General features: G+C 39.3%; 2 protein-coding genes across 10 annotated transcripts in view; both read left to right on the forward strand.

The window, feature by feature from the left end:
• Positions 1-15,835, forward strand: part of LRIG2 (leucine rich repeats and immunoglobulin like domains 2) — a 191,585-nt gene that overhangs the window by 138,518 nt on the left and 37,232 nt on the right. For all 9 annotated transcript variants that reach the window (XR_008473106.2, XM_078332775.1, XM_078332772.1 and 6 more), the window contains 7 exons: positions 5,365-5,430; positions 8,209-8,283; positions 8,437-8,571; positions 9,127-9,270; positions 9,395-9,538; positions 10,704-10,847; positions 11,052-11,195. Coding sequence is in view for 8 of the 9 variants with exons in the window: in XM_054236665.2 (XP_054092640.2) it covers positions 5,365-5,430; positions 8,209-8,283; positions 8,437-8,571; positions 9,127-9,270; positions 9,395-9,538; positions 10,704-10,847; positions 11,052-11,195 (852 nt within the window). In the remaining variant the exon portion in view is untranslated. The remainder of the gene's footprint in view (positions 1-5,364; positions 5,431-8,208; positions 8,284-8,436; positions 8,572-9,126; positions 9,271-9,394; positions 9,539-10,703; positions 10,848-11,051; positions 11,196-15,835) is intronic.
• LOC100894850 (elongation factor 1-alpha 1) lies at positions 12,603-14,147 on the forward strand. Its single transcript, XM_009001908.5, has one exon. The coding sequence runs from the start codon at positions 12,644-12,646 to the stop codon at positions 14,030-14,032; it is 1,389 nt and encodes a 462-aa protein (XP_009000156.3). The 5' UTR covers positions 12,603-12,643; the 3' UTR covers positions 14,033-14,147.

Genomic DNA, 15,835 nt, shown 5'->3' on the forward strand with positions numbered 1-15,835 from the left:
TGGGATTACAGGTGTGAGCTGCTGCACCTGGCTAAATTTTACTTTTTATTTTTTTTTCATTTATTTATTTTTTTACTTTTTTTTTTTAATTGAAATGGGATCTTGCTATGTTGCCTAGGCTGGCCTTGAACTGGCCTCAAGTGATCCTCCCACCTTGGTCTCCCAAAGTGCTGGGATTACAGGCATGCGCCACTGTCTCTGACACCTCTGACTTTTAAAATTCACCTAAGAAGTTTTCTATGATGTATTACAGATAAGCAGTGCAAATGAAGGATAGAAAGTTTAATTTGGAACAGCTTTATGCTTCAAGCTATAATAAAATTTTATTTATCCTGAAGACATTTACCCAATGTTTATCCAATATGGCTAGCCATTTCTAGTTCAACCACAAAGCAAAAATGCTTCCAGGAAGCATTTATTCACAGAAGAGACTCTCAGATCTCATTTACTCCTAATTTAGATAGTTCAAACAGGCACTGGGGTCTCCTAGCCTATGACAATTGATTAGAAACAAATTTTGGAAAAAGTTAAGTAGCCTGTTATAGAAAGGAAGGCTGACAGTTCAGGAAGTGAGAGCTTTTAGTGTAAGGCTGTTAGTGGTAGAGGAAAAACCAACTTACAAGAGCAGACAATTTTCAGAGTTGTTTTAGAATGCTTGTGTTTAGTTCAGTTTACTCCAAGAATACTCAAGATCATCAGCATGTTAAATCACAGTATAGTAATTGATTATAATGGTAACCCTGAGTATTTTTATTTATTTATTTATTTTGAGACAGTTTCACCCTTGTTGCCCAGGCTGGAGTGCAGTGGAGCCATCTTGGCTCACTGCATCTCCCCAGGTTCAAGTGATTCTCGTCTCAGCCTCTTGAGTAGCTGAGATACAGGCACATGCCACCATGCCTGGCTAATATTTTGTATTTCTTTCTTTTTTTTTTTTTTTTGAGATGGAGTTTCTCTCTTGTTGCCCAGGCTGGAGTGCGATGGTACAGTCTCTTCTCACTGCAACCTCTGCCTCTTCGGTTCAAGCTATTCTCCTGCTTCAGCCTCCTGAGTAGCTGGGATTACAGGCATGCACCACCACACCCAGCTAATTTTGTATTTTTAGTAGGGATGGGGTTTCTCATGTTGGTGAGGCTGTTCTCAAACTCCTGACCTCAGGTGATCTGCCCGCCTCAGCCTCCCAAAGTGCTAGGATTACAGGTGTGAGCCACCATGCCAGCCGAGTATTATTTTTAAAACTAAATTATGCTAGGTACACTCTAACAAGACAAGGGTTTCCATTCATAAAAGAAAGGTTGAATTATGCTGGCTAAATGAAGCACTGTCATACCCAAAATATTAGACACAATATTTTCTTATCCTTTAACTTTTACAAAGGGCCTCTTTGTCAGACATTTTGTTGCCAGAGTTGCTGATTCAGCCTGTTATTGCTGCATAGTCTTGAAAACAAAATTGTTGATGATTCAGATGTATAAGTGGCTGTGCAGAAGAAAACCCCTCTGTTTCTGTTGCTCTAGGACTTTCTTGCAATTAGTTTGCTGAACCTGATCTTCTAACTGTTGTGATTGCTTTGTACATCCTATAAATAATTTACTCCTGACGGTACTAAATGACTACATTAATGGCACCTCTGGCTCCACATGATATCAAGGACATTAATAATTCATCATTTATTACAGCTACATCCCTGTAGATTAGCATGAGTGGGAACTGAGTTTACAACATCCTGACCTCAGGTGATCCACCTGCCTTAGCCTCCCAAAGTGCTGGGATTACAAGTGTGAGCCACTGCACCCGGCCCTGAAGTCTACATATTTTAGTCTTCTGTCTTTTGGGGATACTTTTTAAAAAAGAAATAGGAAAGGAGCAAGAGTATGTCTGTGGACTCCTGTGTGCACACGTCATTTGATTAAATTCCAGGGTGAAATTAGGTGTAAAAGCTAATTTAACCATTTGCAGTAAAGGAAAATAGTAGAATTGATGTTGAATTTGTTTACAGTTTGGCATGACTGCACCTCTGACGATTGATTGTTAAGTGTTGCTTTCGGAAAAAGAAAAAGGTTACTAAAGTTGACAGTGCTTATAACCCTGGCACTTAGTCCAGTTCCTGGCACATGGTCCAATAAAGGTTTATTGTATGAATGATCAGATCAATCCATGTAATTCTAGTTAGGTATTTGATAACTTAAAACAGCTGTACTGATCCTGTGTATTAGTTGCTTTCTGTAATAGTACTGCTTTGGGAATATATTTCAATTTACCTTTAGTATTTTTTAATCTTATTAAATATGGGTTTGTTTTAGAAGGGTCTAGAGAGCCTTATTATATAGGGTTCTGACCTATGAGGCTGTTTGAAAGCATATATCCTTTCAACAACATTATCTGGTACAGAGGCTGCAAAGTATTTCAGGTATCCTTTGGGTTGCATTGAAAAACCCATAGGTTTTTCAAAGATAAGAGAAAATTACTTTTTCCCAAAACAGAGACACTGGACAGTTTGCACTAATACTGAATAGTAAGTTTTGTTTTGTGTTTTTTTTTTTTTTTAAGACAGAGTCTCACTCTGTCACCCAGGCTGGAGTGCAGTGGCGTGATCTTGGCTCACTGCAACCTCCGCCTCCTGGGTTCAAGCGATTCTCCTGCCTCAGCCTCCCAAGTAGCTGGGACTACAGGCACCCGCCACCACGCCTAGATAATTTTTTTTTTTTTGTATTTTTAGTAGAGATGGGGTTTCACTATATTGGGCAGGCTGGTCTCGAACTCCTGACCTTGTGATCCACCTGCCTCGGCCTCCCAAAGTGCTGGGATTATAGGAGTGAGCCACCGCACCCAGTTTACTAAGTTAATTATAACGTCTAAATTGAGTTTAATTTTATTGCTTCAGATTTCTTTTTTTTTTTAATTAATATTTTCTTTAAAAATGATTCTATGGGTCAATGATTATTGATGTTCATAGGAGAACTCTAGGGGATGAATACAGTCAAGAGTTACATTGCCAGGAAGACTGAGGTTTGGGAAAGGCATTATGAACACTGTTATGATTAAAACGAAAGCCCTTAATCTGGAAGGGGAAAGCTGCTAAGTTATAGTAGTCACAAGATACAGAATTAGATCTTACTATGCTGGCTCTTCATTTGCCAGACCAACCAGCTTGGAGTAGAATATAGAATATCTAACTTAAATTAGAACAGTTGAATTTCTCCTTGAGTCAAAACACCAGAAAACAACAACAAAAAACATATTTTCACATATATTTTTATACAAGTGTATATGTTTGTTGTTTAGTAGCAAGTATGAATTGGATGAAGTATCTGAATATGAGATTTTTATGTGTAATGAATTCATATTTTTATCTTATATTTTCTTACACCCTCCTCCATTCATTGAGTGTCCTTGAGCTGATATCTTTTGCCAGACATCTTGGAATAAAGACTTTAGGACTGTTGTGGAAAAGTGATGGTTTAACACACAGCTTTAGTTATGTCATGGTGTAATTTAAGCTCTTAAATGAAAGTGGCTAGCTTTTACAGATGGGCAGGCATGAATCTAGCTGAGAACAAATCGTTCTGCTATTATTGAGACATTATTCAAACCTGCATGCATCTGTCAACTGCCTGTGGTGGCACAGTGAGATAAAGTGATCTGTAATGTTTCTCTAGTATGTCCCTGTTGCTAGCCATATTGAAACATATAGTACATCTTTTAGGCAGACAGCTTGTGTGGGCTGGATTCCACCTCAGCTTTGTAAAGATGCCAGAAGCGTCAAGGTGAAGTTTTAGAGCCTATTAACTATTTAGACTTGACTAATTTAAGTGAAATCTCTACTGTATCTAATAAAGTACTTGCTAGAAGTGAGATGAAATTTCAAATTTATAACTTTTATTAGTTGTATGACCTCAGATTGACCAATTAGTAATCTTTCTGTGCCTGTTTTCATATTAGTAAAGTATTTGCCTCCTAAGGGTGCTGTGTGGATTTAGCCAGTTAATATGTGTAAAGTGCATAGAAGAATGCCTGGCACTTAATAAATGCTAGATATCGATGCCATCATTATTAATGTCATTTGGGGCAAGATTAATTGCCTTTTCCTAAAGGTGAATTGCTTTTTTTTTTTTTTGAGATACAATCTTGCTTTGTCATCCAGGCTAGAGTGCAGTAGTGCCATCGTGGCTCACTGCAACCTCTGCCTCAAGGGTTCAAGCCATTCTCCTGCCTCAGCCTCCTGAGTAGCTGGGATTGCAGGTGCGTGCCACCACTTTTTTGTATTTTTAATAGAGACGGGTTTCACCATGTTGCCAGGCTGGTCTTGAACTCCCGACCTCAGGTGATCCACCTGCCTTGAACTCTTCTTAAAGTGCTGGGATTACAGGTGTGAGCCACCATGCCTGCCCCCACCTCCTTTTTTTTTTTTTTTTAAACGAAGACCACATCCCTACCTATCATGGATGTGGTCAACTTCAGTTTTAATACAGAAGCTTACCATCCTGACTTGTGAAATGTGTCTTCAAATATACTTACAGTTAAGATATAATACATAATCACTACAGGGAAGAAAGACACTCTTTAAATACTGCTATGGAATGATCTAAGATGTATTATTGAGTGAAAAAAGCAAGGGGCAAGGTAATGTGTAAATCGTTCTATCATTTTTGTAAAAATTTGCTGTACATGCATATATCCAGAAGTCTGCACAAGAAATGGCGTATTTTCATTTGCTGTTATTGGGAAGGGGAATTGGGTGGCCGGAGACAAAAGCAGAAGACTTTTTTCCATATACTCTTACACTTTTTGGTTATTGGACCATGTGAATGTGTTCCCAAACTCAGTTACGCACACACACACACATACACACACACACACAAAGTAAAATAGCTATTTTGAAATTTAGATAAATTTTTATTTATCCTTTATGAACATTCTTGTTTGTCTATACTACTCATATTCACATTTAAGAGGGCTTCTTTTTTTTTATTAAAAAAAAATTTTTTTTGAGTTGGAGTCTTGCTCTGTCACCCAGGCTGGAGTGCAGTGGCATAGTCTCGGCTCACAGCAACCTCCACCTTCCAGGTAAAAGCAGTTCTCCTGTCTCAACCTCCTGAGTAGCTAGGATTACAGGTGTGTGCCACCACACTTGGCTAATGTTTGTATTTTTAGTAGAGATGGAGTTTCACCATGTTTGCCAGGCGAGTCTTGAACTCCTTACCGCAAGTGACCCATCAGCCTCAGCCTTTCAAAGTGTTGGGATTGCAGGTATGAGCCACCATGCCTGGCCAAGAGGACTTTTAGTATTTCTATTTAGTTTTTTTTTTTCTTTAGGTCTACTTTCCAACGCTATACTAAGAATGATACTTTGTCCTCTTTCAGGGATTTGAGTCATAATCGGTTGTCTATCTGGAACATCAGCTTGGAATCACAAACATTACAGGAAGTGTAAGTTATTTTTATTTATTTAAAGCTATGTTAAATTCCTAAGGGAACTTAGTAAATTGTGACTTGGGAATGTTCAATCCAGAGATGCCATAAAAAAAATTGAAGGAAAAAATTAGTTAATTAAAAGAAATTATTTAAAAACCTAAAATGTTGTCTTTGGCTTTGCTATTATCACAGATTCTCTTGGCATTGGTTTGGTGATGTCAAGTTGGATGCTGTGGGGAAATATTTTACTTTCCTGGGGCTAAAAGTAAGATTTACCTGTCTTCAGAGTAAATATGTTTTGATTTTGGCCAAGTTTTCCTCCTGTTGTATAACTCCCCCCACTTTTTTTTTTTTTTTTTGAGATGAAGTTTTGCTCTTGTTGCCCAGGCTGGAGTCCAGTGGCTGGATCTTGGCTCACTGCAACCTCCGCCTCTTGTGTTCAAGCGATTCTTTCTCAGCTTCCATAGTAGCGGGGATTATAGGTGCCTGCCACCACACCCAGCTAATTTTTATGTTTTTGATAGAGACAGGTTTTGCCACATTGGCCAGGTTGGTCTTGAACTCCTGACCTCAGGTGATCTGCCCACCTTGGCCTCCCAGAGTGCTGGGATTATAGGCATGAGCCACTGTGCCCGGCCTGCATAACCTTTTAAAATGTCTTGACATGTTATCTAAGATTGGGAGCCTTGTGTCTAAAGTAGATTTATATGACATGGAGTATTCTCGATATCATTTGAAAATGTGATGGTTGATATAATTCAATTTTTCTCTTAACTGAAGTTTTTCCTTTAATACTGAGATGTATTATGTAATTTTGGAGGGAGTTTTCTAAGATATTATTAATATTAGTTTTTGCATTGTTAACATTCCTAGAGGCACAACTGTTAAGGTATATAGGCCTATTTGCCTCTACACTTAACACCCTGGGAACCCTGAGATTTACTTTCACTTTTTTTTTTTTTTTTTTTTTTTGAGACAGAGTCTCGCTCTTGTTGCCTAGGATAGAGTGCAATGGCATGATCTTGGCTCACTGCAACCTTGACCTCCCAGTTTCAAGCGATTCTTCTGCCTCAGCCTCCCGAGTAGCTGTGATTATAGGCACAGCTGTGATTATAGGTATTTTATTAGAGATTGGGTTCACTCTGTTGGCCAGGCTGGTCTGGAACTCCTGACCTCAGGTGATCCACCCGCCTCAGCCTCCCAAAGTGGTTGTGATTACAGGCGTGAGCCACAGAGCCCAGCTGGGATTTAGTTTTTTTTTTAATTCTTTGCTGACAGGGGTAACTTCTTCATGCTCATTGGTCTCTGCATTATCTCCTCCTGGCCCCAGATTTACTGCTCCTAAAATGTTGTGGGTGAATAAACAGTTGACAAGTTAGTTAGCTGAAAGAGTAGGCACTGAGGAAAGGCCTGAAAATGCTTTAGTGGGAAGTGCATGACCTTTATTGCATGGACTTTGTAACTTTGGTTGGTTTTCACGGGAGGCGGAGGTTGTAGTTTCCAACGAAAGTTCCAAAGTCCATGCAATAAACGTCTTTACTTCTGATTTCTTTTCTATGTTCTAGATTGAGGTTGTTCAGTGACTAAAATCCAGATTAATGAAATGTGATTGTGTAAGATTTGCTACTAAAACCTTTGAGACAACCTGTTTAAAAGGCTGCTAGGATCAGATGCAACATGTTATGTTACCTGTAAAATTAGTCATAGATTCCATCTCTGAGTGGGCTGATAAATTTCATCTGTGGTCTCAAGTAACACTCTCTAACTTTGTATAGCTTTAGAAAAAATATATATCCATTTGTATGCGTATGTTTATGTATATTTAGAGAAAGAGAGATCTGGATGGACTGATTATGCCTTCTTTGTTTAACGACTCAGATCAGCTGTCATAAACCCAACTTATTCAAAGAACTTTGCTTGAGCTAACAATGTTTAATGTGCAAAATACTTCATAACCTTTCTGATATTAATATCAATAGTAGATCAACACTATAAAAACACATTTCTTGGCTTGGCGTGGTGACTCAGGCCTGTAATCCCAGCACTTGGCAGATCACCTGAGGTCACGAGTTTGAAACCAGCTTGGCCGACATGGTGAAACTCTGTCTCTACTGAAAATACAAAATTAGCTGGATGTGGTGGCGCATGCCTGTAGTCCCAGATACTCAGGAGGCTGAGGCAGGAGAATCACTTGAACTTGGGAACTTGGGAGGCAGTGGTTGCAGTGAGCCCAGATTGCACCATTGCACTCCAGCCTGGGCCTAAAGAATGAAACTCTGTCTCCAAAAGAAAAAAAGAAAAGAAAAGAAAATACATTTCTCACTCTAATTTCTCAAAAAATACATTTTTATTTTATTTATTTTTGAGAGGGAGTTTTGCTCTTGTGGCCCAGGCTGGAGTGCAATGGCGTGATCTCAGCTCACTGCAACCTCTGCCTCCTGGGTTCAAGCGCTGCTCCTGCCACAGCCTCCCGAGTAGCTGGGACTACAGGCATTCACCACCGGGCCCAGCTAATTTTGTAGTTTTAGAGAGACGGGGTTTCTCCATGTTGGTCAGGCTGGTCTCAAACCCCTGACGTCAGGTGATCTGCCCGCTTCGGCCTCCCAAATTGCTGAGATTATAGGCATGAACCAGCCTACCCAGCCATTTTTATTTTAGTCTAACTCATTCTGGATCATAGTTCTTTTTCAAATTTGGCACCTATTCTAAAGAGTATGTATTAGCCAGAAGGTAGAAGTCAAGAGGTAGTATTTCCTTCACTAAACATTCAAATCTGTTTTTCCTCTTGCCTAGGAAAATGATTTACAATGAACTAACAGAAATCCCATATTTTGGAGAACCAACATCTAATATTACTGTACTTTCATTGTAAGTTAAGAAGTTTTCAGATCTTTTACTTTAATTATGAATAGTAAACAGTCTTTTTTAAAAGTACATACGTTATTGATTCTAATTATTTAACATTTTTATGACCTGGGGTGGATTAGTGGCAGCAGCTTCAATATAATCTTTGTTTTATAGAATCCATAATATAATCCCAGAAATAAATGCACAGGCGCTTCAGTTTTACCCTGCTCTGGAGAGTTTAGACCTCAGCTCAAATATAATATCAGAAATCAAGACATCTTCATTTCCTCGCATGCAGCTTAAATACTTGTAAGTAACATAGATTAAATTAGATTCACTTTAAAGCACACGTTTTTTATTCATCAGTACCTATCTTTTCAAAAATATTTGATTAATTATTTTGCTTTTGATGTGCATATGTGAAACAAACCTAGGGTTGGTGTATTGACTTTGCCCACTCATCCCACAAATCCCCAAAAGAAAGAATTGCACTATTGTCAGAAAATATTGGCAGATGTCCAGGGTAATTTTTGAGATTCAGTTTTGTTTTTTTTAAAACCAGGTTTTCTAAAAGGTAAATAGAGATTTGTTAAACAATGGCTTACCATATATAATGATGATAATTAGCATGTATGCCAGTGTTTTCCAGTTTACAAAGCATATTCACACATGCTGTTTTCTAACAACTTAAAAGAAGTAGATAGCCTTCTAATTTTGTAGATGAAGAAATAAAGCAGTTAAATGATTTGTAAAGTTGTGGATAGTCATTAAGTGATAAAGATGGGGGCTCAGACAGATTTTTGGCAGCTTTCTGGTGGTAGAATTTTTTATTTTACAAAATTTTTTCTTTTGCTGTTATTTTAGGAATTTAAGTAATAACAGAATAACCACCTTGGAGGCTGGTTGCTTTGATAATTTATCGAGTTCCTTATTAGTGGTAAAGTTAAATCGTAACCGAATTAGCATGATTCCACCGAAGATCTTCAAGCTACCTCACCTCCAATTCTTGTGAGTAATGAAATAGATGGATTATAAGAAGATAGTTTTTTCTTACAGGGTCTTTTTCTTTTTAATTACTGTTAGAGCATTTCAGCAAACCAGTTTCCTGACTATAAACCTGTTTTTGTTAAAGGGAGCTTAAAAGAAACAGAATTAAAATTGTGGAAGGTCTTACATTCCAAGGGCTTGACTCCTTAAGGTCTTTGAAAATGCAGCGGAATGGAATTAGCAAACTTAAGGATGGAGCATTTTTTGGCTTGAATAACATGGAAGAACTGTAAGTACTTGGGACTAGAAGTGATTATTAGGAAAGAAGTCTGTCTGGGTCTTGTCTTGTCTTGTCTGGTCTTGTCTCTTGTCTTGTCGTGTCTTGAATTGTGTCGTGTCCTTGTCATGTGTCTTGTTGTGTCGTGTCATGTCTTGTCTTGTTGTCTTGTCGTGTCGTGTCTTGTGTTTCTTGTCGTGTCGTGTGTCTTGTGTCTTGTGTCCTTGTTTTGTCATGTGTCTTGTGTCATGTCTTGTCTTGTGTCCGTGTCATGTCATGTCCTTGTTTTGTCATGTCTTGTCATGTTGTGTCATGTCATGTCTTGTGTGTTTTGTCGTGTCTTGTGTCATGTCTTGTGTCTTGTGTTGTGTCACGTGTCTTGTGTCATGTTGTGTCTTGTCTCTTGTCTTGTGTCTTGTCTTGTCCTTTGTCTTGTCTTGTCGTCTTCTTGCGTTTTTTCAGACAGTCTAGCTCTATTGCCCAGGCTAGAGTGCAGTGGTGCAATCTTTGCTCACTGCAACCTCTGCCACCCAGGTTCAAGTGATTCTCCCGCCTCAGCCTCATGAGTATCATGAGTAGCTAGGATTACAGGCATACGCCACTATGACCAGCTAATTTTTGTATTTTTAGTAGAGATGGGATTTCCTCACGTTGGTCAGGCTGGTCTTGAACTCCTGACCTTCCAAAGTGCTGGAATTATAGGCATGACACACCAAGCTCCTGCCTGTCAGCTTTTAAATACCAAATAGCTAGGATAGTTGTTCTGATTATACAGAGATATGTTCATTCTCTTCCTGCTCACTGATGTGAAATGAGTATACACAAAACCTTTAAAGTTTTGTTGGCTAACTGGTAATTCTTGAAATAATTCTTACAGACTTTCATCTAAAAAGTTTATATTCTCTTAATGTTTTGGCTAATGAAAATTACAGAATTTATCCAAACAGGTACACTATAGCACTTGGCCCGCTGGTTTTGTACAACTGATATTTTAGACAGTCTTACTTCCTTTCAGCACTAAGTCTTAATTAAGTTACACATTTTTATGGAATAGAACTGGTCAGCTCAGTTGGGTTAAACAAAGATGTATGCTTCTCTGGGAAAAACTTAAGATTTAAAACTATAATTATTGAACTGCCTTGTTTTGGAATGTATTTTCTTCTCTTTAATTCTGCAGAGAACTGGAACACAATAACCTTACACGAGTGAACAAGGGGTGGTTGTATGGCTTGCGAATGTTACAGCAGCTTTATGTGAGCCAGAATGCTATTGAAAGAATCAGCCCTGATGCATGGGAGTTCTGCCAAAGACTATCTGAACTGTAAGTGTTGGATAGCATTTCAGTCGAGGCTGTGAGACTAGAGCAGATTGGAATAAATCATTCCCATGGCCAGTAATGAGATGTAACATCCCTCTTGACTAGAAATTTGTAGAAAGCTCTAAATTTACCACATAGATATAATAAGAATTTTAAGTTGAACCGAAATACAATGAATTGCTTACTTTCCATATTTCCTGTTTTCAGTGATTTGTCCTATAATCAGCTGACCCACCTGGATGAATCTGCCTTTGTGGGTCTGAGCTTATTGGAGAGATTGAATTTAGGAGACAACAGAGTCACTCATATTGCCGATGGTGTATTTAGGTTTCTTTCCAATCTTCAGACATTGTAAGTATATCCATTCTCTTTTTTGATTGTTGCTACAGATTTTTTTTTAGCACAATAAAGCAAAGTAATTAAAACAACTAATCAGTCTGCAAATTATGTATGCTAATATTTTGTGGTTCTTTTGTCCTATGCCTCGGAGCAAGACAGTCTTACTTGTCTCCATCCTTATAAAAATCTGAAGCCTGTAGTAGGCAATTCAGTTCATAGTTTAATTCTGAGTGAATCCCCTAAACCCCAAAGCATATCTTATTGTGTTAGTTGCTATGGAATAAAACACAGTCGCTAGTGTCAGGAGTGCAGTCATTTTCTTGTTCCTTTGACCTTGACACTTTCAGAAGGATGCAGGATGTGTAGTGGGAACTGCCATGGTAGGAGACCAGTTCACTGTTACTGGTTTGCTACCTGACTTTGGACAAAAGAAACTATTATTTGATATGTGCCAGGTGCTTTCAAATAGTAGGATAATACTGCTTTTTTTCATATTAGGATGCTGAGGTTCAGAGAAATTTAAATTATTTGCTCAAAGTCACATAGCTTATAAATGTTGGGCCTGAATCAGAACCCAGGTCTGTTTGATGCTAAAGCTCATGTCCATTTTATCATACCATCAGAGAAACAAAATCACTTACCTTTTCCTGGGGCATCATTTTTTTTCTCTTTCTTTTCTTTTTTTTTTTTAATACGGGGTTTCACCATGTTGGTCAGGCTGGTTTTGAACTCCCGATCTCAGGTGATCCGTCCGCCTTGGCCTCCAAAGTGCTTGGATTACAGGCATGAGCCACTACGCCCAGCATTTCTTTTCTCTTTCATACAGTGAAGGAAGGATACAGGATTAGATGGTTGCTAAAGGCAGTTTCAACCGTAAATTTCCGTGGTTCGGTAAGTTATTCAATTTACAGAATATAAGGATGTGTTTTTATGAACTTTATAAACATGTATATCTAATTTTGGAATATTTTATTAAGTGAAGAGGTATTTTAATGAACTATAGTAGTCTCAAACACAGAGCAGAATAAAACAAAATTAGTAGAATTTGTAGATTCTTAAGTTTCCTGAATAGGGGACTTGGTGTTCATTAGGTTTCAAGTTGAAATGATTCAGAGGAGAGGCAGGTAGGTTCCCAACTTGGAGACCAACCATCAGTGAGAGGGAAAGCGTGATCATTTTGTGAAGGTTATATACATGCACAGGTGTGTATTTGATTTTTTTTTTTAACTTCCTTTAGATTAAGCAGTTGCGTTTTTTCTTATGTTATCAAAAGTGAAAGTAGATCAATGCAACCGCAGAAACATAGATGCAGCTGCAGCCTTTTGGCAGTTGAAGGGATGGCAAACAGGTTATTTGAGTATACTACTGATTTTTACTTTTAGAATTAAAGTTTAGGGCTTTTTCGCAACGGGTTTGCTGCCGGAACATAGGTGTCGTGAAAACTACCCCTAAAAGCCAAAATGGGAAAGGAAAAGACTCATATCAACATTGTCGTCATTGGACACGTAGATTCGGGCAAGTCCACCACTACTGGCCATCTAATCTACAAATGCGGTGGCATTGACAAAAGAACCATTGAAAAATTTGAAAAGGAGGCTGCTGAGATGGGAAAGGGCTCCTTCAAGTATGCCTGGGTCTTGGATAAACTGAAAGCCGAGCGTGAACGAGGTATCACCATTGATATCTCCTTGTGGAAATTCGAGACCAGTAAGTACTACGTGACTATCATTGATGCCCCAGGACATAGAGACTTCATCAAAAACATGATTACAGGGACATCTCAGGCTGACTGTGCTGTCCTGATTGTCGCTGCTGGTGTTGGTGAATTCGAAGCTGGTATCTCCAAGAACGGGCAAACCCGAGAGCATGCCCTCCTGGCTTACACACTAGGTGTGAAACAACTAATTGTTGGTGTTAACAAAATGGATTCCACTGAGCCACCCTACAGCCAGAAGAGATATGAGGAAATCGTTAAGGAAGTCAGCACTTACATTAAGAAAATTGGCTACAACCCTGACACAGTAGCATTTGTGCCAATTTCTGGCTGGAATGGTGACAACATGCTGGAGCCAAGTGCTAACATGCCTTGGTTCAAGGGTTGGAAAGTGACCCGTAAGGATGGCAATGCCAGCGGGACTACACTGCTTGAGGCTCTGGACTGCATCCTACCACCAACGCGTCCAACTGACAAGCCCTTGCGTCTGCCTCTCCAGGATGTCTATAAAATTGGTGGTATTGGTACTGTTCCTGTTGGTCGAGTGGAGACTGGTGTTCTCAAACCTGGTATGGTGGTCACCTTTGCTCCAGTCAACGTTACAACTGAAGTGAAATCTGTTGAAATGCACCATGAAGCTTTGAGTGAAGCTCTTCCTGGGGACAATGTGGGCTTCAATGTCAAGAATGTGTCTGTCAAGGATGTTCGTCGTGGCAGCGTTGCTGGTGACAGCAAGAACGACCCACCAATGGAAGCAGCTGGCTTCACTGCTCAGGTGATTATCCTGAACCATCCAGGCCAAATCAGTGCTGGCTATGCCCCTGTACTGGATTGCCACACGGCTCATATTGCATGCAAGTTTGCTGAGCTGAAGGAAAAGATTGATCGCCGTTCTGGCAAAAAGCTGGAAGATGGCCCTAAGTTCTTGAAGTCTGGTGATGCTGCCATCGTTGATATGGTTCCTGGCAAGCCCATGTGTGTTGAGAGCTTTTCAGACTACCCACCTCTCGGTCGCTTTGCTGTTCGTGATATGAGACAGACAGTTGCCGTGGGTGTCATCAAAGCAGTGGACAAGAAGGCTGCTGGAGCTGGCAAGGTCACCAAGTCTGCCCAGAAAGCTCAGAAGGCTAAATGAATATTACCCCTAATACCTGCCACCTCAGTCTTAATCAGTGGTGGAGGAAGAACGGTCTCAGAACTGTTTGTTTCAATTGGCCATTTAAGTTTAGTAGTAAAAGACTGGTTAATGATAACAATGCATCGTAAAACCTTCAGGAGGAAAGGAGAATGTTTTGTGGACCACTTTGGTTTTTTTTTTTGCGTGTGACAGTTTTAAGTTATTAGTTTTTAAAATCAGTACTTTTTAATGGAAACAACTTGACCAAAAATTTGTCACAGAATTTTGAGACCCATTAAAAAAGTTTAATGAGAAAAAAAAAAAAAAAAAAAAAAAAAAAAAAAGTTTAGGAAAGTAATAACAGAAGTAAATGGTTGTGTAATGCCACAGAGATTATTAAGACAGAGTTAGCGTCAAATCTGGGAAATTCTGGCTTTAGCCTCTTGCCAGGGTAGATATAGTTCTTAATTTGTTGAATGTTTTCTATTTATGCTGTGCTGTGGAGGAGGGGGAAAGTCATGAAGAGTTGAGCCATTGGTTCTTTCATTATTTATTCCTTAATAGAATAAAATGAGCTTTATTCGTTTTTTGCTTAAAGATAGCTAATGAAAAGAGGGATCTCCTCTTTACTGCTGATCACACAACTCTACATGTGCCTTATAAAGTAGAAAGCTTTGTGCTTTATTTTATTATGAGATGACTTAAGGAAGCAAAAGTGATTAAATATTTTTAATTCTATGGAAATAATTCTTCTATCGGAACATGATGTGGACAATTACACTTCCTCTGAGAATGGAACAGTGAATTTTAGAAGATCCATACTTTTCCTTTTAGAGAAAATCTGATGACACACTAACACATGAGTATATCATTTTTGCTTCCCATGGGGCATCTTTAATTGCTCTTGAGAGTGAAGCTCTGTATTGATACTACTCTTTGTCAGCCACTGTAAGTTTAAGGTCCCAGGGGAAGGTTTGGGTCACCCAGAAATCCCATTAGTCTGAAATCAGATTTATGAGCCATATACCCTGCATCTTGAAAGCCTCCTGCTCTTTTCAGGACCCTGTCTATAAATTTTTTTTTTTTTTTTTTAGATGGAGTCTTGCTCTGTCACCCAGGCAGGAGTGCAATGGTGTGATCACTGCTCACTGCAACCTCCGCCTCCTGGGTGTGAGCAATTCTCCTGCCTCAGCCTCCAGAGCAGCTGGGATCACAGGTGCGCGCCACCATGCCTGGCTATTTTTTTGTATTTTTAGTAGAGAAGGGCTTTCACCATATTGGCCAGGCTGCTCTTGAACTCCCAACCTTGTGATCCACCTGCCTTGGCCTTCCAAAGTGCCAGGACCACAGGCATGAGCCACTGCATCCTATAATTTTTAATATGCTAACATAATGAGGGGCTGTTAGCTTGGAAGAGTAATACTTTTAGCAGTTTGCTTTATCAAGGTCAGCTTAATTCTTAGTTTAGAAGAATCAGTTCTTGGCCAAGTGTGGTGGCTCATGCCTGTAATCCCAGCACTTTAGGAGGCCGAGGCAGGCGGATCATCTGAGGTCAGGAGTTCAAAACCAGCCTGACCAACGTGATGAAACCCTGTCTCTGCTAAAAATACAAAAATTAACCAGACATTGTGGCATCTGCCTGTAATCCCAGGAGATTGAGGCAGGAGAATTGCTTGAACCCTCGAGGCAGAGATTGCAGTGAGCCAAGATTGCGCCATTGTACTCTAGCCTGGGTAACAATAGTGAAACTCTGTCTCAAAAAAAAAAAAAAAAGAATCAGTTCTTAGATATTTATTACAGATACTCCTTAAGAAGCAGAGT

The sequence above is a fragment of the Callithrix jacchus genome, chromosome 7, assembly GCF_049354715.1.
Source record: "Callithrix jacchus isolate 240 chromosome 7, calJac240_pri, whole genome shotgun sequence".
Taxonomy (NCBI): Eukaryota; Metazoa; Chordata; class Mammalia; order Primates; family Cebidae; genus Callithrix; species Callithrix jacchus.